The sequence below is a fragment of the Macaca fascicularis genome, chromosome 3 (assembly GCF_037993035.2).
Source record: "Macaca fascicularis isolate 582-1 chromosome 3, T2T-MFA8v1.1".
In the NCBI taxonomy this organism is placed as follows: domain Eukaryota; kingdom Metazoa; phylum Chordata; class Mammalia; order Primates; family Cercopithecidae; genus Macaca; species Macaca fascicularis.
Genome location: NC_088377.1, coordinates 81,563,881 through 81,588,795, shown reverse-complemented (window position 1 = coordinate 81,588,795; position 24,915 = coordinate 81,563,881). Strand labels below are relative to the sequence as shown.

The window sequence follows — 24,915 nt, the reverse complement described above, 5'->3', positions numbered from 1 at the left end:
GAGCCGCGTGCTGCCGGGAAGCACCGGCAAGGCCAGGCCATTCTGCTGTCTCGAGGAGCTGCTCCCCACCAAGTTCTACAAAAAGCCACGTCCGTCCATACTTCTAGGAACCCAGTTTTGCAGACGCTCTTCCTCCCGACTGTCCCTGACTTCTGATAATTCTGAGTCCCCAGAAAGCTTGAAGGGCACCTAGAAATATTCACTTCTCATTTTAATTTCATTGCAAACTGTCCCGGTGTACTTTCAGGGCTGTTTAAGGCTTTTAAGGGAATCTCTCCATCTGACAGACACAGTTTAATGTTCCATAGCAACAAGGTCTTCTATAACAAGGACTCTAAGTCAGAATCCCAGAGGATTCTGGGTGTTTGTGGTTTCAGTCGGGGGTGAGGGGAAGAGTCCACTCTCATTCATAGCAGTAAAAACTTTCCATTCCTCAGACCCAGAGACTTCCTGGATTCCAGAGACGGTCCCCATTAAGTGTAACACTGTTGCTATGCACACCATCCTAAGTCATTTGGTTATTACAAGGAATGCTTTTTCACCAAATCACAAGTTTTCTATGACCAATTTCAGTGAACCAGTTAAATAGAAGGATTTTTAGAAAGAGCCACCGTGATAGCAATTCTAGGTGGAAACTTGAGCAGGCAACATGAAGAGGCAGTTTATAAAATGAAAAACGACTGTGGTTCCACTGACACCCTACATTTTCTTGGACGAAACACCAGGAGGCTTGTTCACTGTGAGGGAGACAATACTCACAAGAGCTGTGGTGCCCACGTTTACTTGTTCTGATGGGACGAAAAGCCAAACTAAGAAGGGATCAGATGGAAGCACGATTTTCACAACTACCTGGATTATTATTTATGGAGGGGATGGCCTTAAAAAGGGTAAGGGAAAGAAGAGGTGCCTTGAGAATTCAATGCTTTATGCATGGCACAGTTTGAATATTTATATTTTCTCAGCTCAAAATAGCAAACGGAATGTTCTTTCTCCCACCCAAATCTTATTGAAGAGTGGTCTTCCCACAGCCAAGTGGATCTTTGTGCCTATTCATTTACTGGGACAGAAAACCACTGTTTTTCTGTGATCCAGTCCCCAGTGTTTAAAAGCTGGCCTGACCCCACCCCATAGTGCCTGGCGGGGAAAGAGTCGCTTGTTTGACTGAGAACACGGCATCTTCCGTCTCTCCTGATGCCAGTCAATTTCACACTTTCTTCCAAGAAAGTACACCAAAATGGAAGCACTGCCTTTCAATTACTTTTTGCATTAAAGACTTTAACTTGTTTATTCCAACTGCTTTTATTTCTTACAGTTTTGTGAAAAAGGCAGCTTCTTAAAATGGAGTTGCCTACTGATCTGGTGCACGCCTTGTGGCTTAGGAGGGCATTTGTTTCCCACTGCCTGTCAACATCTCAGCCCTCCATGTTCCCAGCACAGGCAAAAATGGGTTAAAAATCATTAAACCACCCACTTCTTACGGAAGGAACTGAGGTGAGTATCAAATATTCTTTATTTTGGGTCCCATTTTATTTTCTGGGGGGGGGCAGCAAATCAATTCTATTTCTGTAATTGCTTCATGGCACAGACTCTGCTGTGTTCCAGTAGGGTTGTGGGAGAAGGCACTCTGCAGAGTTACCAGTTGTGTTCCCTTATCAAAGGCAACAGTGAGATCCAGAAGCAGATCATTGTCACTGAGACCACAGGCCACGTCAATGGCCTTAGGCTGATCTCATAAGGAAAAAAAAATGTAGTGTTACAGAGAACTCTAAAAAAGCGGTAACTTTTTTTTTTTTAAGTTGACATTATTTTGGATTGCTGTTTCCAAGGCAAAAAACCAATAGTGTGTTTTTTCCATGCATGGAAGGAAATATGATTTTAATTTGTATGACTGGCAGCCAAACAATGGGCAACCTCCCGGTTCTTCAGTCCCTAAAGGACAGAAAAAGGAATGACTTGCAACATCTTCCAACTCTGAAGTTAGTTTCTCCTCCTGAGTCTTCTAAAGCTACCATTAATACTCTCTTGCAAGTTTTACGTTACCAAGGTACCACCTGGTATTACAAGATGCAACAGTGTTTAAATGTGGTTTTCACAGATTATTGTTAATAAAGCACTCTTTGGTGGAAGACAAGCAGCTGGGTTACTTAACAGAGTTAACATTACAACAGTATTACAAATAGTCAAGTGAAGATGATAAAGCCAAATAGTATCAAATTACAGAAAGTACCATCTCAGTAATGCCTTTTGTATCTTTATAAATTTTGACACAGGGTCACAAGGTGAACAGAAAATAAATACATAAAAAACCTCCATCAGATCCTCAAGTCTTCTGAAGGCCAGCAACTACAGTGCTTGCCATCACAGGGACACACATTCACCACAGACCAGCCAGCTCCCTGGGTACCAGAGGGCTTGGGTATTTACACCTGAGACTAAATTTACAACAGCATTTTTGTCCTTCAGCTTGAGAGCTGGGTCCTTCTTTGAGTCATTTGCTTGCACCCAAACTCAAAGTTCATTATTGAAACTCCAGTGGACATTTTCTCCATTGATCGCTTCTTAGGTGGAAAGCAACTAAGGCTTTTGCAATTTTGTTTTGTTTTCAAATTGTGCTAATTTCTGTTGCAGTTTTCATTTCCTAGAGTCTTCTTTCAGCTCTGGTCACAGGATTTTACTTAACGCAAGACCGTTTTAGCCCTTGAAACAGAGAGAAGCAGCTATCTGTCAGGGGGTCCTGATGGCTGCTATGTTCTGAAACCATCGAGACAGAATAGCAGGATGGGAAGAATGTAGTCACAAACAATCCACCAGATGACAATACTACATAGTGCAGAGGTCAGCACAGCTAGGGGACATGTCAGAGGAATAGCGTTTGTTTTTGGTTGTCTTCTGCTTTTCAGGGCCCGAAGTCTATCACCTTGTGTCCCTCCATTGATGTTGTCGTCATCACTGTAAGGTTCGGGTTCTTGCTGGTCTTGATTCTCGACCCCATTTATGGAAATGTCATCAACACCAGAGAGAAGTTTGGAGAAGGCTGCTCTGTGTTGTCCATTCTCCTGCCCCTTTAACTTCTGCCGAAAATAGTCCCCTTCCAGCCAGAGGCTTGTTTGCTTCATCACCAAAAACTGCTGCTGAGGCCCAATCACCAAGCCAGGTCTGCAGATCCTTACCCATGCAATGGTCTCAGCTGCTGTCATCCTGAAATGCTTCATGATGTAGCAGGCTATCAAAGTGCCCGTGCGACCAAGGCCAGCTTTACAATGTACTGCAATGGCACCCTCAGCATTTTCACAGATATCCAGAAATTTTTTGACAATGGCATCAGTAGGGGTGCTGCCATCCGCAAAGAAAAGATCGTGGTGATCGAAGCCAGCATCCATAAAGCGTTTGGCATCATACATCCTTTTATTAAGACGAATAATGGTAGTAACATTGTGATTCTTAAAATATTGAATATAAGTCTCAGGAGAATGTTGAGGGTAACCACTTTCAAGTCTGGTTCTTGAATGAGGTCCACAGAAGGCAATAAATCGGTCTGGTATTATCCAATTTAAGTCTCCGTTTTCTGCTTTTTCATAGTGTTCATATTCATCAAGGTTAAATGAGTTGAAATTAAGGAAGCCATACTGCATTGCCTTCTTTACTGCATGAAAACAGTCAAGAAGTGTAATGTAGAAATTGCAGCTTCCATAGGCAGCATCTCTGAAAGGAATATAGGATGTATCTCCAAAGATTAATATTCTATATGCTTCTTCTGGAGTTCTCCCCAAATATATAACCATGTAGCATCCAACAAGGAAGGCAGCATTGGCTTGTTTTCTCTGATCAGAGCCAGTAAAATGAACAATTTTCTTCCTTAACATTGTAATGGACTTTAATTTCTTATTTATCTTGCAACAATATCTGTAAACCATTGCCAGATTGAGTGGTCCAAAGTCTTCGGAGAAGTTCTCATATTCGAGTTCATTATCTACGCTGAAATAATGTACATTTGATGCACTCTTTGGTCTGCTGTTGAGAATGGCAAAACGAAGGCGATCGGTGATGTCCAGGTACAGGTCGACCTGGGGGCCCCGGCGGCGCGGGTCCTGCTGCGTGGAGCTGCGGATCTTCTTCACAACCGGTGAGGTCGACAAGCAGCACGGCAAGCAGGGAGACTCGGCGGCCGAGCTCGACCGCCCCTCGCTTTTCCGCTTCATGGAGGCGACCGCGGCCAGTCAGGGAGCAACGACCAAGGCCCCGCGCGCCCGTGCGCCCGTGCGCCCACCAAGGCTCCCGCCAGCCCCGCCCTGGCGCTCGGGCGGGGGGGGGGGGGGGCAGGCGCAGAGCGGTGCTGCGGGAATGGCGGGCGCCGGCAGAGCCTGGCGGGAGGCGGTAGGTTCGTGCAGGAGCTGGAGGAGGGGCCTGGCCCACAGCGCCTGCCCCGCTCCCTCCCGCGACCGCCCTCCCTTTGCTTTTCTGAACCAGGAGCTGAAGGGTTGTATCATACTGACAGCAACGAAGTGTTAGATGAATAAGTCATAATGCTCTTGTCATAGCAACCGCCTGGATCTTAACCTTCTCTCCAGTCTCTGGAAATTCCGCCAAACAAGTGTTAAAAACTTTGAGTATGACTTTATTACCAAATGGCAGTATTTTTGAAATACACATTTAGGATCCATTAAAAGTTGGAGATTGTGACCATTCGGTATGGAAAGTCATGCCTGCTTGAAGACAAGTTAATGCTGACATATTGCTCTTTCACCAACTCTCCCAATACCCTAACCTTGGAAACATGGGAGCACAAGATAGTTAAATGGATATTTTAAAAGACGGCATTTCTTTTTTCTGTTCTATGTGGACTTTCCAAAGAAAAGTCTTGGAGAAGCTAAACAATGTGTGTAGAAGATCACGCATGGGATATCACATGTGATAAATTTTATATCCAGTCAGTGTCATCCCAAAGCCAACATGCAGCTGTGCACTTCTCGGGAACGGAACAGGCCTCTCTACTTCACCAAAGAGAGCTTTATGAAGCTTCATCCCTAAGTTCTGGGTTGGGGGTAAAATAAAGAAGAGGACTGATGGGTTGCTCCTGAGCTTACTACTCATTCATACATCTTCTTGCCGTTCTGTTTGGTGGGATTTCCCCCAATCATTTATATCCTTCTGGTGTCCACAATGAGTGAGACCTAAATTCCCAATTAGATAGGCTTTATGAAATTTTAAAAGTTAATGTATACATTGGAATTAGTTTAGGAGAAAGGAGAGAAGAGTAAAAGGAGATAGGTAAAGATTCATATTTGTCCTTAAAGATTCAAGCTTCTGGATGCAACAAATACTTTGATTAATGGGGACCTCAAGAATAATTTTGTTCACTACTGTCCGAATGCTTGCCTCCCATCCACAGTATTTCTGCCCAGTGAATGCATTGTATTTTCTTTTTTCCAGTTTTTGTTGGAATACTCGTGTCCGATAGGAAACACACATCTGAAGGCATGCAGTGAGGATGGTGATATCCCTCGCCTTTTCTTATCATTTATTAATAGACTCAGAAACAATTTATTGAATGTTTGCTCTTTGCTAGAGACCTGGTTCTTGCTAAGAAATGCAAAGTTTCGTATGAGACAGTCTTGCTCTTGGAAGTTGCTTGTATAATCACCACACTATCCGTGAACACTTAGATCTCTGTTTATAATAATTTAAAAAATCCTAAACACAGCTGATTAGAAAAGTAACGTCATCCAGGTTGGCCACTCAGATTCCTTCTTCTAGGAAACAAATATGAGTCCCAGAGCCCCTCCTTATTCTCTTTGGGGTCCCCGAGTGAAATGCTCATGTCAAATTTAATCTGAGTAGCCATATCTGAAACAAGCGAAAGGTAAGCTGAGAAGGCCATGCTTCTAAGAAAAAATAATAAAGCAGACTCTAGAGAGAAACAGCAATGATTGACAACATGGCACCAGAGACGATGGAGACCCTTATCTATCTTTCAGCCTGAGGTGGTTTCCCTCTAGTTATTGGCATCTGCTTCTCAACAGATCTTCTCTTTAAGTTCCAGAGACACTATCTTATTCTTCCTTCCCCAGTCCTCCTGCAATTGTCTGGCTAGTCTGAGAGCGTTTGTATCTACAACTCAGTGATTTCTGACGGGGTCTTTGTTACTCAGGTAACCACAGGAACAGGCTCTATTGACACACCTGAAAAGATATGTCCATGGCCACCTCGCTGTGGGAGGAAAGTAAAGGGCTCTCCTTTTCTCAGACAGGTTATTTTTCATTGTTGAATCCCTTTTGCTCCTTCTACCTTTAATGTTGAACTCTAATATGTGTGGAGGGTGTTGGGCATGGAGAAAGTTTTATTTTCTCACCCAAATTAGCTACCATTTTGACCACCTTTTCTGCATAAGGTGGAATATACAGACAACTAGAGGAAGGTTTAAAGAACAATCTACTAATTGTCTCCAAGATAGTCTAAACTTTGCAGAGTCAAAGGTAAGCTATTCTGTAAGGTTGGACCAAACAAAAGGGGAGGTTCTCACTGGACATACTTATTGAAAACAAAACCCAACAAATGAGGATAACTAAATTGCAATGGCCAAATAGGGTGGTCATGATGCCACAGTTACTCCCCTGAAATTCCTGAACTTTTTTACTTATAAGAATTCCAGGAGCTGGGTTCATCACAAACTGATAATGACTATTCCAAGAAGTGCTATAGCCTTTAGCCAATCATCTGTTAGCTTCTTTCTGTTAACCAATGGTAGTTCTATATGAACAGGCTGAGACCACCTTGCTATACCTCTTCATTTTGTCCTTAAAAATCTGCTTGTAGCCTCTCCAACTGAAAGCACTTCTCTGACGTAGTTTGGATATGTGTTTCCCGGGTTACACTCCTCAAATTTGGCCAAATCGAATTCTTTACTTATGCTAATTTTGCCTTAGATTTTTATTTCAGGTCAACATTATGGATGCCTTAGATGGATGTTTTTTAGGTGACTCAGTTGTTCAGTGGGTCACCTCCATTCTTTATCTCTTTCTAAAACCTCTTATTCTTCCCTTAGTCCTATTCTTTTAAGTCTTTTCCCCATCCTGAATTCTAGTCCTCCTTTTTTGTCTATTTTAGTTACTCTTCCCTAAATACATATCCAATCCCAAGTCTCCTCTGAATTTTATGGTGAGATGATTATCCCCAGCTCCTCACAGCTGCTTGGGGAAAGAGAAACTATGGCGTCAGTCATGGAGTCTCCTCTGCAGCCTGGCTTTCTCCCTTCCCTTTCGTTTGAGCTCTAGCTATAAGCTTGTTCCCAGAAGCTACACTTGCTTTGGAGCTTATACTCATTCTGTTCCCTCTACGTAAAGTAAATATTCTCCTAGGTTTCCTAATTTTGTAGCTTACAATTGTCTGTCCAAACTTGGTGGTTTCTAGAGCACTGCATCTTATTTTATAGTTTGGTCACTGCACCTGAGAATTTGTCCTGTATTATTCTGCATAAAGAAATACTGTATGGTAGTATATTCAACATACCACCTCACATGTTTGTCTGATACATCTGTTTGTATGGCTGTGAAGTTTAAATAACTTAAAATACAAAAAATAAGGGATATTGGACTTGGGAAGTACAAGAGTTGTAAAATGATTAACTAATTAAAATAATACAACAGTAAATGATTTTATGGCTTCTAGTTATTTTTCAATCTGGAAATTATTTGGCTTATAAGAAAATGGAGGAACACAAGCAAGATATTTGTCATAAAATAAAATGATTAAGGTGGGGATTTCATGTGGTTCTTTTATTTGTCCCTCTTGCATCAAAACAATTCAGGAGGTTTGTGCTTATGAGGCATTTATAACACTTAGTTCATCTTTAAATTAAGGTATATTGTCACGCCAGGATTGTTTTTCCCCTCCATATAAGAATAAAAGATAGGCTCTGTAAAGTCTCTGAACAGTCTAACTAAGCTGCTTGCCCTTCATGCCAGTGACAAGTAATGAGTAAGAACTATTAGGTGTCATTGAGAAAACAGACATTGTAATGCCAGTGCCAATCAAAATTATCTGGTAGTGAAAATTGGACTTAAAATTTTAAAAATATGTGAGAGCTGCTAGAAAAATTACGAAAAATTGAGTAGGGTCACAGCACTCAACAAATCTTCCAATTTCTCTGCCACAGGCTTAGTGTCACCTGTACATTTTCTAGTCTAATAGAATGTAATAGCCCAACAGGGTCAGCAGCGATATGCGCCTCTTCCAAATACATTTCTGTTTACATTCCCGGGGTCCAATTATAATAACAATGAAATAATTTGAATTCTAAACACATTTGTATTGTTGATATAGTATGAAATTTTTCAACTAATTAGAAAACTCTACCTTTTAAAAATGCACAGTGAATAAATATAACACATACACATGTGCTGCTGTTTCTGTTTTTGTTTTTTGTTTTATTTCTTCCCAATAGCTAAGCCTATGACTACTACTTCAGGGAAGGTTTATCAATTTAATATGAGCTGAGGACCATTGCACTTCTAGCCTTCAAGCTTGTATTCTATCAGGAAGATGGAATAGAGAAGAATTGGTAGATAACGTTGTATGTCTTTGTCGGGCACGTGTTTGTAGTCCCAGCTATCTGGGAGACTGAGGTAGAAGGATCACTTCAGCCTGGGAATTCAAGACCATCCTGGGCAACATAGTGAGACCTTGTCTTTAAGAATAAATAAATACAAGTAAGTAAGTTTTAAAATAAAATAAAATAAAGTATGTGTTTTTTAAAAAAATTGTATGAACTCAACATATGGGTAATTTTCTCCAATTTTTTCATTATTAATGAAATTAAGGAAATACAAAGATTCATTTTAATAAAGATTTATTACTTAGAAGTATTTGAACATTTTTGCACTATTTACTTTTTTATCACAAACCCTTCATTGTTTTTTATTCTTGGCACCATTCTTAGGAAAATGGAGACCACAGCCCCAGCTTCTCCCTGCAAATCCCCATTTGTGGTTGAGTAGCCAAGTGGTTCACTGCGCCTCTTGCCACATTCAGAAGAAACTTCATTCATTACACCAAAAATAACTGAGAAATAATGAGAATGTTTCCTATAAAGCCTAAAAATCACACTAAAGGGGGGATCCATTTATACTACTGTTATGAATTGAATTGTAATTTATGCATCTTGTGATGATGCATAAATGTTGGGGTTTTATTTGTATCTCTCACTATCCCTTTATGTTACAGGCAATAATAGAGCAGGCCATTAAATGTCTGTTTAGTAATTGCTTGTTTATTAAGCACTTAACTGAAGTGCTTCTCATTAACACAGGGGGAATTTAAAGAAGAAAATAATGGGAAAATTAATTGCTGACAAATGGATGTCATGGCATATGGCTACTGTTGTCAGGGTTTGCAGTGACTAGCATCTCACTTTTTTTCTTCTTTCACATACTTATCAGATTTCTTTTGTGTTCTTGTACCTGAGCTAGGTGTTGGGGATGCAGAAATATTCTATAAGCAGTCCTAATCCCAAGGACATGGAGGAAAGAACCACCACCTATCTGTCTTCAAGGGAAAGGTAATGCTTCAGTGACATGTTAAACTTGAGTGGAAATTTTTCCAGCAGGAGAGGGTGGAAAGTCTCACTCTGAAATGGCACAAAGCTACACCGAGGCTTGCTTCCTTTGCCTCTGAAGTGTCCAGTCATCATGAGCAGGTCTTGCTATGGCACTAAGTGTTTTATCTATGAAAATATGATTCTTCAGAAATGTTTGTTCCCTGCCATTTTTCCTGGTAGTTATGATAAACCCCTTTAAGATTTTAATGGAATATAATTTACTTCACATATGTAGGCTCTAAGGCGAGCTCATCCAACCTACGACCTGCGGGCTGCATGTGGGCCAGGACAGCTTTGAATGTGACCCAACACAGATTCATAAATTTCTTAAAACATTATGAGTTTTTTTGTTGTTTTTTTAAAGCTCATTAGCTATCATTAGTGTATTTTATATGTGGTCCAAGACAATTCTTCTTCTTACAGTGTGGCCCAGGGAAGGCGAAATTTGTATACCCCTGCTCTAAGGCTAACAGATCTTCGTATAAATCCCAAATCCTCTGCTCTTTACCATGTGACTTCAATGTGCTGAATCTACTTGAAATTGCCTCCTCATCTTGAAATTAGAAATAGCATAGCCTATGTGCTGGAGTTATGTTGGGTATTAAATGATAGAATGATAGTAGCTAGCACAAATGAACATTGTTTCTCATCTCATTTTGCCTTATTTCATGTGACTATGTTATAATATCTAATGTGAATGAAAAATAAACAAGATTTGGTTATTTGCAAAGAAGAAAGTTCTAAAGCCTTAGAAATTACATTTTCAAGTTTCTATGGCCTTTCAGAAATGTATTCATGGATCAATAGATACATTGAAAATGGACATTTGTAAACTTCATTGCATAAGTTCAAAAAAAATAGAAAAAAGTGATACTGACAATGGTTGAATGTTGCATGATGTATTTCATCATAGAATCATAGCCATGAAAGTATTTCAGAGATGAAGAAATATTTATGAGACTGGGCTTTGATAGAAGCTGTAACATGGCTTAAGTAGGCCTTTCTGTGGGCTAGGGACACATTAAGAATCTGAAAATAATATGCATATAGTAGCTGTTTAGGTCATGCATGGCAAGTATTCTTGGTATATATTTCCTTTAAGAACATTACCAGTGAGATTTGCTTGGGTGCTATTGATTTGGCTGGCATTCATCCAAAAAAAAAAAAAGAGAGAGAGAAAAGTAGACAAATAATTTAAATTAGGGGTTAGATCTGCTGAAAATTATAGGGCTGAGATTTCCTTTTTCAGTGAAAATAACTTAAGAAGCTTAATTACTAAGTTAGGATTTTCTAATGTTCCCTCAATTCCAATACACACACACACACACACACACAAAACTTGAAATTTTCTCTTCCAAATACAATGTTTTATAATTTGAATGCCACTCCAATAAATATGTTCCTGAAACTCTTCTAAATCTTCACTCCAGACCCCTCTTTAGCTAGCTGAATATTCCCAGTGACTGAGTAAGCCCAATATAGTATTGATTGTTGTTTTGGTGTTAGGTACTAAAAAAGATTATCATTATTGACAAGAAACCAGTCTTTCACTTTGCCCTGTTGGACACTACCTGAATTGTAGCCAAGAGTAGCCTTCAGAATCTGTGCATGAGAGTAACCACGACCTTGAGTAGCCATCTCTGTGCACTGCAGGAAACAGGAAAGAAGGCATGTGAGGTAGAAGCTCACATTTTTCCACAGCACTGATTTTTGGCCACTATTCACCTTGCAGGCTCTTCTGGGAGGCTTCACAGATCCAGACAAATGATGGTCTATGCTAATGTTACACGTTAGGAAAGCAGACTGGGGATTGGCCAGGATAGCTGACCAGAAACACCAATATTATAGGTTACCTACTAATTCCAGCTCTAATGATATACTTTTGGAATAATATAAAGAAATTTTCTGTTACTTAATGGCAGTTGATAGATTGCTTATTTTACTCTTATTTGAAACTTTTCAGAAAAATTCCATCCATCTAGGCTCCAGGACAGAGTGGGATCTTTCCATGATTCCTCTAAAATAACCTGGCCTGGATTAGGCAGTCTTACTTATCACAACCCCAATATTTCAGTATCGGGCCTGTAAACTGATAAGTTCCATAATGGGCCTGCACTTAGCACTTCTGTGAATCTCTTAGTTCTTGATATTCTCTTACTTATATTTATGCATCATTCTCCCCTAAAGTTCATAAGCCACCAGGACAGTAGAGTGTATTCTCAAAAGCATCTGACCATGCTCAGCATGTAATTGTCATATAAAATACTCTCTAAATTTCAGAGGATGATAATTCATATTTTAGCTTCAAATTATGTATTTTGAGAGGGCTAAAGTAAACAATTTTATATGCAAATGATTATTTAAATTGTAATTGATTTGTGGAAAATATAACAACTTGAAAGAAGAATATGAGTTGTAGTCTTTGTTCTGCAAAAAAATGTCCCAGCTGTAAGTTATAGGAAAAGCCCATGTAAATCCAGCTCATGTGAAGCTCTTTTACTAATTCATTGTGCAACATGGGCCCACCCACTTTGTCTCCGTGTGCTTTAGTCACCTACGTAGAGTGAAATTACTAGATAAAACTCTTTCCAGTGGGAACATGGTCAGGCTCCTTGTATAATAATTTAATTTTTTTGATTGTGTTGAATGTAAAATGGAGTAACAATAAGTAGAGTATTTATTTTTACCACTGATATAAGAACTCCAGTTTCAACTCAGACATGTAAAGAGCTGGGAAGTCATTACATCTGCCCCACAGCAATAAGAAATCCGAGCAAAATGAAAATCAGTGACTTTTCTTGGACCAATCAGAAAACTGAGGTTGTAGCATTTGCTAATCTGCATTGCTATGAAGGAATACTTGAGACTGGGTAATTTATAAAGTTAATTGATATATTTGGGCTCATAGTTCTATAGGCTGCAAGGGAAGTGTAGTGATCTGCTTCTGATGAGGGCCTCAGGAAGCTTACAATCATGGCAGAAAGTGAAGGGGAGCCATTGTCATGTGTCAAGAGAGGGAGCAAGAGAGAAGGGGTTAATTTTGCATTTTTAGCAGTGGCAGGGTTTCACCATGTTGGTCAGGCTGTTCTCAAACTCCTGACCTAAGGGATCCGCCCCCCTCATCCTCCTAAAGTGCTGGGATTACAGGCGTGTGCCACCCTGCCTAGCATGGTGGTGCATGCCTGTAATCTCAGTTACTTGGGAGACTGAGGCAGGAGAATCACTTGAACCAAGGAGACGGAAGTTGCAGTGAGCTGAGATCATGCCATTGTACTCCAGCCTAGGCAACAGAAGCAAAACTCTGTCGGGAAAAAAAAAAAAAAAAAAAAAAAAGAAAAAGAAGGGAGAGAGAGAGAGAATATGGGAGGTTCCAGTCCCTTTTAAACAAACAGATCTCACATGAACTAATACAGTGAGAACTGACTCATTATTGTGATGACAGCACCAAGGTCATCCATTAAGGATCTGCTCCCATGACCCAAACTGTCCTCACTACACCCCACTTCCAAAATTGGAGATCACATTTTAGCATGAAAATTTAAGGGGTCAAACATCCAAACTATATCATAGGGAAAAGTGACATCCCAACATCTGGAGAGAAGGTCTCCAGCATTTTCTTATCTGAGACAGGAGCCACTGTATATTATATATGCCAAACAAAAATCAAAAATTGTATAGAATTTTTGAAGGCTGTGGGTGGGCTAGTGTGAGAATGTGAAGCTTCCTAGGGCTGTATTCCTAGGAGAGAGTTCCACTCTCTTGTAAGCTTTTTGTCCAGGAACTCACCCAACATTTACAAAGAGGAACAAGGAAAAACCTAGAAAAAGTTCATCCCTCACCCCTTTCCCCACACACACTGTAGTGCTGGCTGGGGGTGGTGGAAGAAGCAACCACTGCCAAATCTACCCAGACTATTTCCAGCTATCTACTTCATGGATAAAAAGCTTAATCTGCAGGGGAAATTATCAAAGTTTATCCTGAGACATTGGTTTAATTCATTAAACTGAAAGATAGAAATAGAGACCACCAGCAAATCTCCACCCAGAAGCATAATCCTAGTCTCCCCTAAGCAACTAAAGTCTTAATCTGCAGGAGAAAAGCCTTCAAAACCACTGAAATTTGGGAAAAAGAAGAGGAGCAATAAGATGAGGAAGAATTTTTACCCCAGGAAAAGGGACAGGAATAGTTATGAAGGTTACATATCCGGGACTTAGGTTTTGATACCTGCCAAAATCTTTAGCTTAATGTGAACATCAAATAACCTTCCTCTTAGCCAGCACCATCACCACCATAAAGAACAACAGTAAAAGTAGTGGTGGAATACAACTGTGAAGAGGCACATGGGGAGACTCAGTCAAGTGGGAGCCAAGAAAGGGCACCAATGGAGTAGTCAGAAAGTGCTGGTGCCCATAGCACAAACAGTTTCAAATGCAACTTGTCTTCTGACCAGATTAGCATCCATCTCTACATTTAAGGCCTCACACAAGGAAACTTGTGCTTTTCTCCAAACATAAAAAATTCAGCTAATATCTGCTGTTCTTTTCATGTCTAGCTATAACCAAAAAATTATGAAGAATATTAAAAAACAAGAAAGAAGTCATTCAAAGTGACAAAGCAATTGTTAGAACTAGACAGAGCCATTATACAGAAGATGGAATTATCAGACAAGGAATTTAAAAAAGAAAACTCTGCTTAACATATTGATGGCTCCAATGGAAATACTAGACAAAATGACAACACTCAATGCCAGGTGGATAATTTTAATGGAGAGATGGAAATTATAAGAAAAAATCAAATTGAAATACTAGAAATAAAAATACAGCGATGAAGATGACAAATTCTTTTGATGGACTCATTAGTAGACTGGACATGGCTGAGGAAAGAATCAGTAAACTTAGACATAGGTCTGTAGAAACTTCCTAAACTGGAAACAAAGAGAGAAAAATGAAAAACAAAACCAGAACACTAATAGAACATCCCAACACTGTGGCTCACAATCAAATAGTGTAACATATACATAGCTGCAGTCTGAGTATAAGAAAAGGAGAAAGGAGTATAAAAAAATTGGAAGAAATAATGGCTGAGAATTTTGTAAAACCAATAAACCAAACTACAGACCTAAGGAGTTTAGAGAGAGAAAAAAAAAAAAACCAGAAATAATACTGAAAACACACACATACATACACACCCCCCCCCCCCCCCATATCCTATTCAAACTCCCCAGAAACCAGGACAAAAAGCAAATCTTGAAAGAAAGTGGAAAAAAAATCATGCGCCACAGAGGAACAAGGATAAATTACAGCAGACTTCTCATCATAAATTATGTGAGCAATGAGACAATGGCATGGCATACCTAAAGTGTAGAATGATAAAACAAAAAGATAAACAAAAAATCTGTCATATATAAAGCAAAAACATTCTGCAAAAGTGAAAAAGAAATAATGAAGACTTTCTCAGTCAAAGAAAAACTAAGTGAATTCATGGCTAGCAGGTATATCCTAAAAGAAATGGGAATAAAATGGAATCACAAACATAGAGACACAAAATTTAAAAATAAGTATGATCTCTGTCGGGACAGGGCAAGATCCCTGCTTGTTCTAGTCTCCAATATGTAACCGAAGGCCCACTCTCTGACCCCAGCAGGAGATTGGGTGTCTCTTCTAATTCCAGATAAGAGATGAGAACTTTTGCATGAGCTGCAGTCATGAATCCAGGGGATCAGCAGCAGAGATGAGAGATCAAATCAGGAAATAGTGTTCAAGATGGAAATTAAATTGGGAAACAATATGATGTCACAGAGACAGGAATACTGGAGTCAAAACAGGAAAATAAATGTGGATGCAGAGAAGTATTGAGATCTAGGAGGCTTCCAGAGATGAGAGGGCCTCTTCTTAATAACATGTTTGCATAAAGGAGTTGAATCCCCTTAAATGAGGGTATAGAAGTGTCATATCCTAAATGCATATCAAAGAATCATCTTTGATTCCTCAGATTGCTGATCAGCTTCTTTCAGTCATTTACAATTGGTATTAGCATCTGTTGCTCTGTAGCTTCTCAATCTCATTCATTTTAATTACTTTATGATGCTCAGTGAACAGATTACAAAATACTGAGTACCTAAATAAAAACTAATTAATGATTCTATTGCCGCAATTCAAAAACAGGGAAAACAGGGTGGTCAAACAGGGAAACATTTTCTTATATATTTAATAATAGTATTAGCAATTTTTGCAGTAGAATAAATATTTAATACTCTTTTGGGAAATGGCCCATTATTCTTTGATACCTTAGAAATAATACACAAAAGAATCCTCAAAGATAGATAAAATCTATAACTGTTAGCTCTGTATTTTTCATAAAATATTCCCACTGATATCTAAGATGGATTATTGACTTAAAAGAGTGATAAAGATTTTATTCTGATTGGCTGTGTTGAGTAGAATGGTATGGCAAATAAGTAGATTAAGAAGAGAGGCAGAGAAAGAACGTGGTTTACGGTACTTGCAAGACTCAAAGCTTCTGTGTGCCACAATTTCCTTATCTCCAAAAGGAGAACAAAAACAACTGCTGGTCTTCACACTGTAACTGACCTTAGAGTGGACAATGACCTCTTTAGTTTCAGATAAGAAATCTCCAATCTTATTCCAAGATAACCTATCTTCTTAGCTTTTCTATTCTATTAGATGTCTGTGAAATAAGGACAATTATGCTTTCCTTATAATTTATGAGTGAAAAAGGCTATATCAGTTAATAATGCTTTCAGCTGTGTGGAGCAGAGAGCGACTTCAACTTTCCCTTTAACAAATATGACTTTATTTCCCTCACTTCACAGGGAGTCCAGAGACAGCTGAGCCAAGGTCAATGTGGCACGTTTGCAGTAAGCTTTCCATAACTCCGAGTGAAGTGGGTGGGTTCACAGACCCAGGGTCACAATTTCTCTGATGCAATTCTGACATTGCATCTGCATTCCAAGCAGGAAGAAGGAGTAGAAAGAGGAGGGAGGAGCAGAGTTCTGTGAATGCTGGACTGAGCACATTTATGTTACGTGACTGTCAGAAGCTACACTGAAGGCTGGGAACACTAGCACTTAGTTTTTTCTATCTTTATAATAAAATCACAGTAGGAAAAATGGAATTTGGTGAGCCAATTCTCCTGACAGAAAGGAAGTCAAGGGGAGGGGAAAGAAGTAGCCTAAACCAAGAACTAATGGGAAAATAGGGCATACCGTAGAATATTGGAAGGGGTGCAGTGATTGATGGACTAGATATCTCTTTTCTCTACAGGAAGAGAGCACCTGGGTACATCTGGGATGGACTGGACAAAACTGGAAATCTTATTTAGAACCCAGCTGCAAGTTGCTGCCTTCCCTGGGAATGATGAACGATGCAAGCAAGCATTTCAAAGTATCGGTACCAAGCCTCCACCTCATCCATTTTCATAAAGACTTTCCAAAGACCTCTGACCTGACTTTACCTGTGGCTTTAATCCTCATTCCTACGTTGCTCCTGACACAGTTTGCATTTCCAACCTAGTGTACCTATCTAAGGTTGCCTAGGCTGGCACTTCCACCATTAATGTCTCAGCGCAATGGCAAAGGTTTTCGTGCCATAAAATGTGGACTTTATCCTGTAGCAAATGTAGGTTTTAAAGCAAGGGAGTAGAATGATCATACTTGAAATTTAGAAAGCTTCCTGTGTGTGCTCCACAGTGTGGAAATGTATCTGGATGGATGAAACTGGGGGATGTTACAATGATTCAGGTAAGAGATGAGGGTGGAGCCAAGGTAATGTTAGTAGAGTGGAAGGGAAAGGTATGAGAGAGGGCAGGTCATCATGAATTTGTTGTGGAGGACCAGGGTGTAAAACTGGTCAAACATGCCTACAAGACATCAAGTTGAGTGGAAGGTCCAGCTTTCATAGTAGGAGAAACAAGCTTTGGAAGAAAGATATTGAGTTAAATTACAGACCAGATAAGTTGAAATTGCCTCTGGAAAATGCAGGTAGAGGTGTTCCCCAGAAAGCAAGACATACGGTTGTTGAAACTGGCAATAAATAATGTTTTCTTTTCTGGATGGAATTCCAGAATTTGAAGAAACTAAGGCTGAGGAAATAAACTGTGGAACATTGATATTCAAAAGGCAGACAGATGAAAATGAATCAGGAGAGGAAAGTAAAAAGTAGAGAAGAGAAGGGGAAAGGTTAAAAAAGAAAAGAAAAGAAAAGAAACATGCCACAGAAGTGAAAACAGGAGAGAATTTCTTTGTTTATCTCCTGGCATGGTTGAATGTTAATAGCAGGTAGTGGGTGAGAGAATAGTCTCCAGAAACATACTGTCTGCATCAAATATTGCCTTTACCATTTATTAATTCTTTGATTTGAGGCGAGATACTTAACTCCTTTAATGTTGGTTGTGAGTGTTAAAATAGCTAATACAAAAAAGCAGTTAGAACCTTGTAAGTGTATAGTTGAGTGTAAATAGATAGCAGTCAACAAATGCAACTTAATATTATAAAAGATGTTATAGCTCCCTTTTAGATGGTGAGATTCTTAACGTTAAAGTCTATTTTTTCTTGTCATTGCTGTAGCCCCAATACTCAGTGAAGGAAACATAGTTGACATTGTGCAGTTATTTTAATATTAAAACAATTGTTGTTCACTTCCAGCATTTAAACAAAAGAGAGAAAGAGAAGGAGAGGGAGAGGAACTAGGATGTACAAAACCTATGCTAATGTTTTGTGTTGTTTTGCTTTTAAGTGCGTTTTAGCTATGTTTTTCAACTTCTCTTAGCCATATATGTTAAAAATCCTGCATTTTTTTTTCATAATGCCAGGAAAATCTCTAAAATTCAGACCACTGAGAAACATCCACTACTACCACAGGGGTCACCATCTTCTTTCCTTTGCCTTTAAAAATTGAAGCGTAATGTAAATACAGTGCAATGTAGAAATCTGAAGTGTACATCCAGGTCAATTTTTAGCTGTCTGTCAATGAGCTAAAGATACAGAATATTTCTATCACTCGGAAAGTCTTTCCATCTTTTTCCCTAGTCAGTCTTCACAACACAAGTATTCATTATGCTGACTTCTGTCATACCATGCTCTATATGTTCTTGAATTTCATAAATTGACTCATACACCACGTACTTTTCAACTCCACAGAATGTTTTTGAACTTTACTCATGTGGTTTTATGGTCCGTTGTTCATTCCTTGTCATTGCTGTCTAATATTCCATCGTGTGATTTATAACGACGGATTTGTCGAGATGAAGCAGCTGTCCTTTTCGTGAGGGTTGATCAGACTGCAGTGTGCAATCACTAAGAATGTGGGAGTTCTTGCAGAATTATCCCACTCCTTTGAAGATTCCTGACTTCAAACCACAGAGGTGATCATCATGTGACCTGGTTCACAGAAAGAAAAAAATAAAAGGGATTTGGGGGTGGGGGTGGGCAGGAGAGACAGCAACGCTGTCAATTTCTTCTCTCTGAGGAGCTTAAATACCCTTCCCATCATCTCCTTGTTTTAAGGAACAATGAAGAATAACTTTCTGGGTCCCTTGGGTGTTTTAATTAAGTAGCCACAAAAAGTGCTAGCTAGAAAAGTCTATAGCGACTTATATACAGAAGTGATAATATTTTAGAATGGGCAGTTTGGGGTTAGGGCTGGAAAATAGTTCTCATATCTCCTAATCCAATACCTGTTTTAGGTGAAACTTTGATTTGGAGAACCAAATATGTCTAGCTGTACCCTCTTTTAAGTTATTTTACACCCAAAGCCCAGCCTAGCCCTTGTGGAGTAGACATCTGTCAGGACAGCTGCCTGGAGGCTGCATGCTGGAGACGGATGGAGGCAGGGGTGCAGAGAGGGACTACACATTTACCTCTGAAAGCCTGCCATGAAAGATTGTCTGGATTTCTGCTTAAAAGTAGTTTATTTATAAGATGAACTAGCTGAATTTGATACAACTGCATATATTCATTACCAAAATTTGATGTCATCTTTCCAAGCTCACCTTTTAATTTATAATCAAAGCACAAAGAAATAGGTTTACAAATGTAATATAAGCACAAATGTTGCATGTAATTGTAAAATATCGGTACATGATAAAATTGGACATACTATGTGGCTTCATTTGGATGAAATTACTTTAATTAAAATGAGAAAGCATTGAATAATCTTAGAAGTCTGAATGTGCAGCAAAGAGCAGAATGGGTGAGAGTGAGCTTTCTGTAATGAGCTCTCCTGACCAAAGTGGGACTTAGTGGCATATACGGTGATCCATCAGGGGTGCCATCTGTCTATGGGAATTCATTGCTAAAGTAAGGTCCTCTTAAGTTAACCTTTCAGGGCTCCTTGCACAAAGGATAGTTCTTACCAATGATGTATTTGGAACACAGTGCTCAAATACTTCATATATGAAACAATAAAATGACTTAAATTCCCTTCTCCAATTTTATGAAACGAACATCACTTGAGATGCTCTATGTTAGGGGAAAGAAAGCTGTTCACTAAGCAAGATGCAGTGCTGAATATCATCAAATTATATGCAAGTGGTATCATTTTGTTTTTATGACTACTATATAAATATTAATATTCTCAGTTCAGAGATGAAACCAAGCCATGTTCTTGGATTATATAGATACCAAAGATCTGTTTTTCACAGTCAGGAATCATGTGATTCTGGGCTTGATCTTATTCCCTGAACTTCTGGTTATTTTTACTATAGAAGCTTAAAGAGAAAAATCAGTTAAATATTTGGGAGCAGAAAATGTTCCTTATGAATATGCATGCCTTATCTCTCAATGCCTTAGGTAGGGACACCTATTTGTCTTGGAAATGAATGGTACTAGTTTTCTTAATAGCAGAACTAATGATGTGTGGCTAGAACACAATCAGAAATCATACTAGCAATAAAATCATGGTATACTTTATCATATAGTTCTTTGATATGCATAGTCAACAATGTACTGAGAATGAAAAATGGTGCTTCACAGGTAGGACTAGTCTCCTTACAGGAAAGCAGAAGTACAGGATAAAAGTATAGCCAAGATAAACATTCCTGGGATGCCTTAGGCAGAGGGTAAGAAGAAAAGGGAACCGAGGCAGCAATTGAGTTTTGAAGGGTTTATCTGGACTGTGGAGAAAGGACAAGAAGTCAGAAGGACGCTATTGATCTAGGAAATGATAATATTTTCTCATTATTATGCTTATAATGGTAAGGGAGGCAGAAACTAGAGATGATGGCAATGATTAAGAACAAATATATTTCTAGGGAATGAGGACATGGGAGAAGAAAAAACCTGAGATTATGTCAGAAGGAATTAGGTTCTAAAATAAGTTTAGAACTTCAACTGTTAAGCATTTTGGGGAACAGAGCTTCAAAGCATCACCCTCCAAACAGGTTACTAAAGTAAGAGGTAGAGCCCATGAAAGCATAAAGAAGTAAGGCCCAGTGTTTAGGGAACTCATTTGCAGGAGATCAAGTTGAGTGGAAAAGTGCAAACCAGACCATCATAGTCAGTGTATGTCTGGCAGTAACCCTCAGTTGTAGATTGTAGGTGTGGAGGTAAGCATGGTTTTAGTTTGATATATACCAGGATACAGATTGCTACTAAATAGAGAGAGTGAATAAGAATCAACAGCTTTATTGTGTAACCACAGCACCTCAATTTTTAAAAACTACCACGAATAAAGCATTAATAGTAAAGACGGCTACATGGCTCACATGCTGCATTTTATTATTTATGTAACATTTCTGATTGGCCAACACATTTCAGTATATCAGGCAACATACTCAGTTCTAGAAAGACAGAAAAATTAGTCACAATTACTGGCTCACAATCCAATGTGTGTGTTTACATGAGAAGGGAGAAGAGGGAGGCCATACAAATACCATGCATGTGGCAAAGGAGTTGTGATGTACGGAGTGTGGAAACACCAAGGAGAGAAGAGTTAGCTTAGCAGCTGCAGTAAAGAACAGAAGTAGTCACTGAGATTCCCATTCTCCACCAGCCTCCAAGTGCCCTTGTCTTTCACTTCGTTATTTTCATATGATTGATCATATATAACCAATGCCTTAGTCCCTCACTTAGCTGATCAATTTGTAGTGTCTCCACATAATAAACTATCAAAGAAGAAAGCCATGATAGTATGATGAAACACCATCTTTTAAGGACAACTATTTCTTAGCATATAGAGGCAGAGTTTAAAACACTGTTCTTAAAGCTGTGCTCTAATATAGACAAATCAGAAGACATTAATCTAATAGGGCAGTGTGAGTCCATTCCTCAAACGGCAGTGTGAAAAATGAACACTTGGTCCACAGTGGTACATCTGCACACAGCTGAACTTCAGAATTATTTGGAGAGTTTGATCTTCAAAGTGTAGCTCCTTAGGCTTTATCATAGACCTTCTGAATCAGGAATTTCAGGAGAAAGTCCAAGGTTCTGCAGTTATAGAAACCTCAGAAGGAGACACTGATGCTCAGCCTAATGGAGTGACCAGTGTTCTAAGAGGGTCTTAAAACTCAGACTGAAGCACCATAGCTATCTTTGTGGATTCTATCCATCTTGTAGCTGTCTCAGCCTCAGGTTTCCCTGCTCCCGCAGTCCTGATACCAACCTGTTAGGGCATTCTTTCTAAATGGATCCTCTGATTATGCTATGTGCCTTCTCAGAGTTACTCAGTTTCCTCTGATCTGCAGAGCTATTAAACACACTGTACACATTCCCCCTGCCTTGCCTTTGGCTGTGGCATTATGCCTATCTGTTCATAATGACAGCCTAGTTCTGACAGCTGACTCATGTGAGCTAACTCTTATTCCACGTTGTGACAACATTTGACTGCTCACATACATCATACTTCTTATGTGGAATCATAATTTTTGTTTTTGAATATTATAAGTATTTGCTGTACGAAAGAATGAATTTTTCTTTCTCTGTGGCCTTTTCTGCAAAACATAGGCTTCCATGACAAGTATTTGAAAATACCCAAAGAGCTGAGATCCAGTGACTGGATATTTGAAAGCACTAAAAGGGAGAGTGATGGGTTGGACTGCCTTAGAACATTTCAGAGGACTTGGTCTCGATCAATCACTCTCTCTAATACCAGCACTTTCCCTGGCTATACCCTCTCCCAAACCACTGGCTTTCAAGTTATCTTTTATCCTAAGCAATTTGCATAATATTACCTAGATTTCTCAGTAAGATTTGGAATAAAGGAAAATAAATCCATCTTCTATCTTGAGTTCAGCTCTATAATTGCAAGATTTGCACAGAGGCTGAAAACTTCCACAAGCATTTATTTGCCCTTGGGTGAGTTGCCGATTCTCTGGAGCAATCTTCTCCTCTTTTGCATGCACAGAGTAAGGTAGCAGAGATGAAAGACAGCTTTGAGCTTCAGCTACAAATCAGAGCAGAAGGGTGATGCTGGACAGCCTCAGAATTATAACTGATCCAGCTTGGCTCAGCAGTGACTGGAAGTAGGTCAGAAAATGGCAGTGCTGGAGTCCAGACTGTGCGGGAGAATACTACATCTTCTTTAATATTCTAACAGCTTCTTGTCTTGTTCCCTAATGTTTTACTCCTTTTTGCTTTTTCTGTAGTTTTTAATCTTTGTATGCATAAAGAGACAAAAATAGCTAAGAAATTTTTGATATAGAAAAGTGATAAGAGAACTTAAATTATAAGATAATAAATGTATTTAAATCTTAACAATATTTATAACACCGAGGTCATTTTTCAAGAAGAGACAAACAGATCAATAGCTCAGAATGTGAAGCCCAGGAAAACAAACTAACATAAATTAAAATTAATAACTGACAAATGAATATTCAAATTGATAGTGAAAGTAAGAAACTATTTAATTAATTTTCTTGAGGAAATTGTCTATCAGGAGAATTTGGTTAATTTGCCACCAGAATAAATACTTGCTGGGAGAAAAAAGTCAAAATGTATTTTTAAAAGAGTAGTCACAAAACAACTGAGAGGAAACTGAGAATAATATTTATTTGCTTTGGCAGATGGGATAACATTCAAATAATGAAAATTACAAAAGAAATGACAGAAATGGATGATTATAACAAATAACATTTAAAACACTGTACATGAAAAGCAACATAAGGATCATTAAAATTCATGAAGAGGACAAATACAAGCATTGGGAGAGTATTCTAAAAATACATAGAATTTATATATACAAATAGGAAAGCACTAATGTCCAGAAGTGAAAAGGACAAAACACACACAAAAATAATCCACAAATGACCAAATTCAAATGGCTAATAAAGATATGAAAGGCTTTGTTTTGTTTTGATTTCATTTTGCCTTTTGAGTTAAAGAGAGGAAATGAAAATAACATTCATGGTAGTTTTCAGTGCTAGCAATGGTATGTAAAGATTAGCATACTCAGACACTAATGTGAGAGAGTGTATAAATTAGTAGAGGCATTCTAGGTGCAGTTTGGTATTAGGAGTCTCAATAACACGCAACTCCTTTAACCCTATAATCCCGATAATCAGAATTGTAAGTTTCCATTAAATATTTATAGAACTATTCATTGTGCATTCATTTTTAGTAATAAACAATGAGAAACAACCTAAAATATGGTGCATCAATATAAAAAAGTATTACCTACCTACTCATGAAGATTTCCAGTATGTTTCTGAATTGTTTTTACATCCTTCTGACTAGGAGAAGAGTTGACAAACACTACCCAATGTCGTTATGGTGGAATTGAATCATGGCATCTGCTGGTGAGATACCAGCTATGACTACATCTGCAGAGAGTGGCTATCATCCAGCAAGAGATGGTGCAGGTGGTCCTCCTGGACCTAGAAAGAATTTGAGAAACATTTCAGAAATAAAACTTGCAAAGCTTGGCAGCCAACTGTGGATGGTCTGGGAAAGAGATGGAAGATGTTCAAGAGATGCTGGCATTTATAGGTCAATGAGCTGAGCTGATGGAATCAATAACCAAGGCTGTGAGAATGAGGAAGGTAACTAGGCAGAAACCACCAGTTTCCAATTCCTTTTGGAACTGACAAATGAGAAAACAGCTACAGAGATATCTGACAGTTCATCTGCATAAAAGATGGATGGAATTAACATTTGTGGAGGTCCCTACTCTGTATGTATCAAACCTATTTCTTATTCTATTTAATTCTCATGGCAGGTAAATAAAATTTTTAGATTTAAGTGTTCAACAAACATTTCTTGCTTGTCTGCTATATTTCTGACTTTATGTTAGGTGCTAGGGAGCTGGAGACATAGATGTGATTGCAATATACTTCCTCCCTGCGATGGAGTTAAGTAATATGTATAACATTAC

The 24,915-nt window shown here is 38.8% G+C and overlaps 1 protein-coding gene and 2 long non-coding RNA genes across 3 annotated transcripts; 1 reads left to right on the top strand and 2 right to left on the bottom strand.

Moving 5' to 3' along the window:
- The first annotated feature begins 1,139 nt into the window (after positions 1 to 1,139).
- On the top strand, positions 1,140 to 19,016 carry LOC135970149 (uncharacterized). Its single transcript, XR_010585669.2, has 3 exons — positions 1,140 to 1,491; positions 9,465 to 9,553; positions 16,876 to 19,016. It is a non-coding gene; the product is annotated as an uncharacterized lncRNA (long non-coding RNA).
- Positions 2,663 to 4,291, bottom strand: CDC14C (cell division cycle 14C). Its single transcript, XM_005549616.5, has one exon. The coding sequence runs from the start codon at positions 4,197 to 4,199 to the stop codon at positions 2,745 to 2,747; it is 1,455 nt and encodes a 484-aa protein (XP_005549673.2). The 5' UTR covers positions 4,200 to 4,291; the 3' UTR covers positions 2,663 to 2,744.
- On the bottom strand, positions 14,339 to 24,478 carry LOC141410006 (uncharacterized). The gene is made up of 2 exons (XR_012433201.1): positions 24,223 to 24,478; positions 14,339 to 18,989 (listed from the first exon to the last, which is right to left on the bottom strand). It is a non-coding gene; the product is annotated as an uncharacterized lncRNA (long non-coding RNA).
- Positions 24,479 to 24,915: the final 437 nt, after the last annotated feature.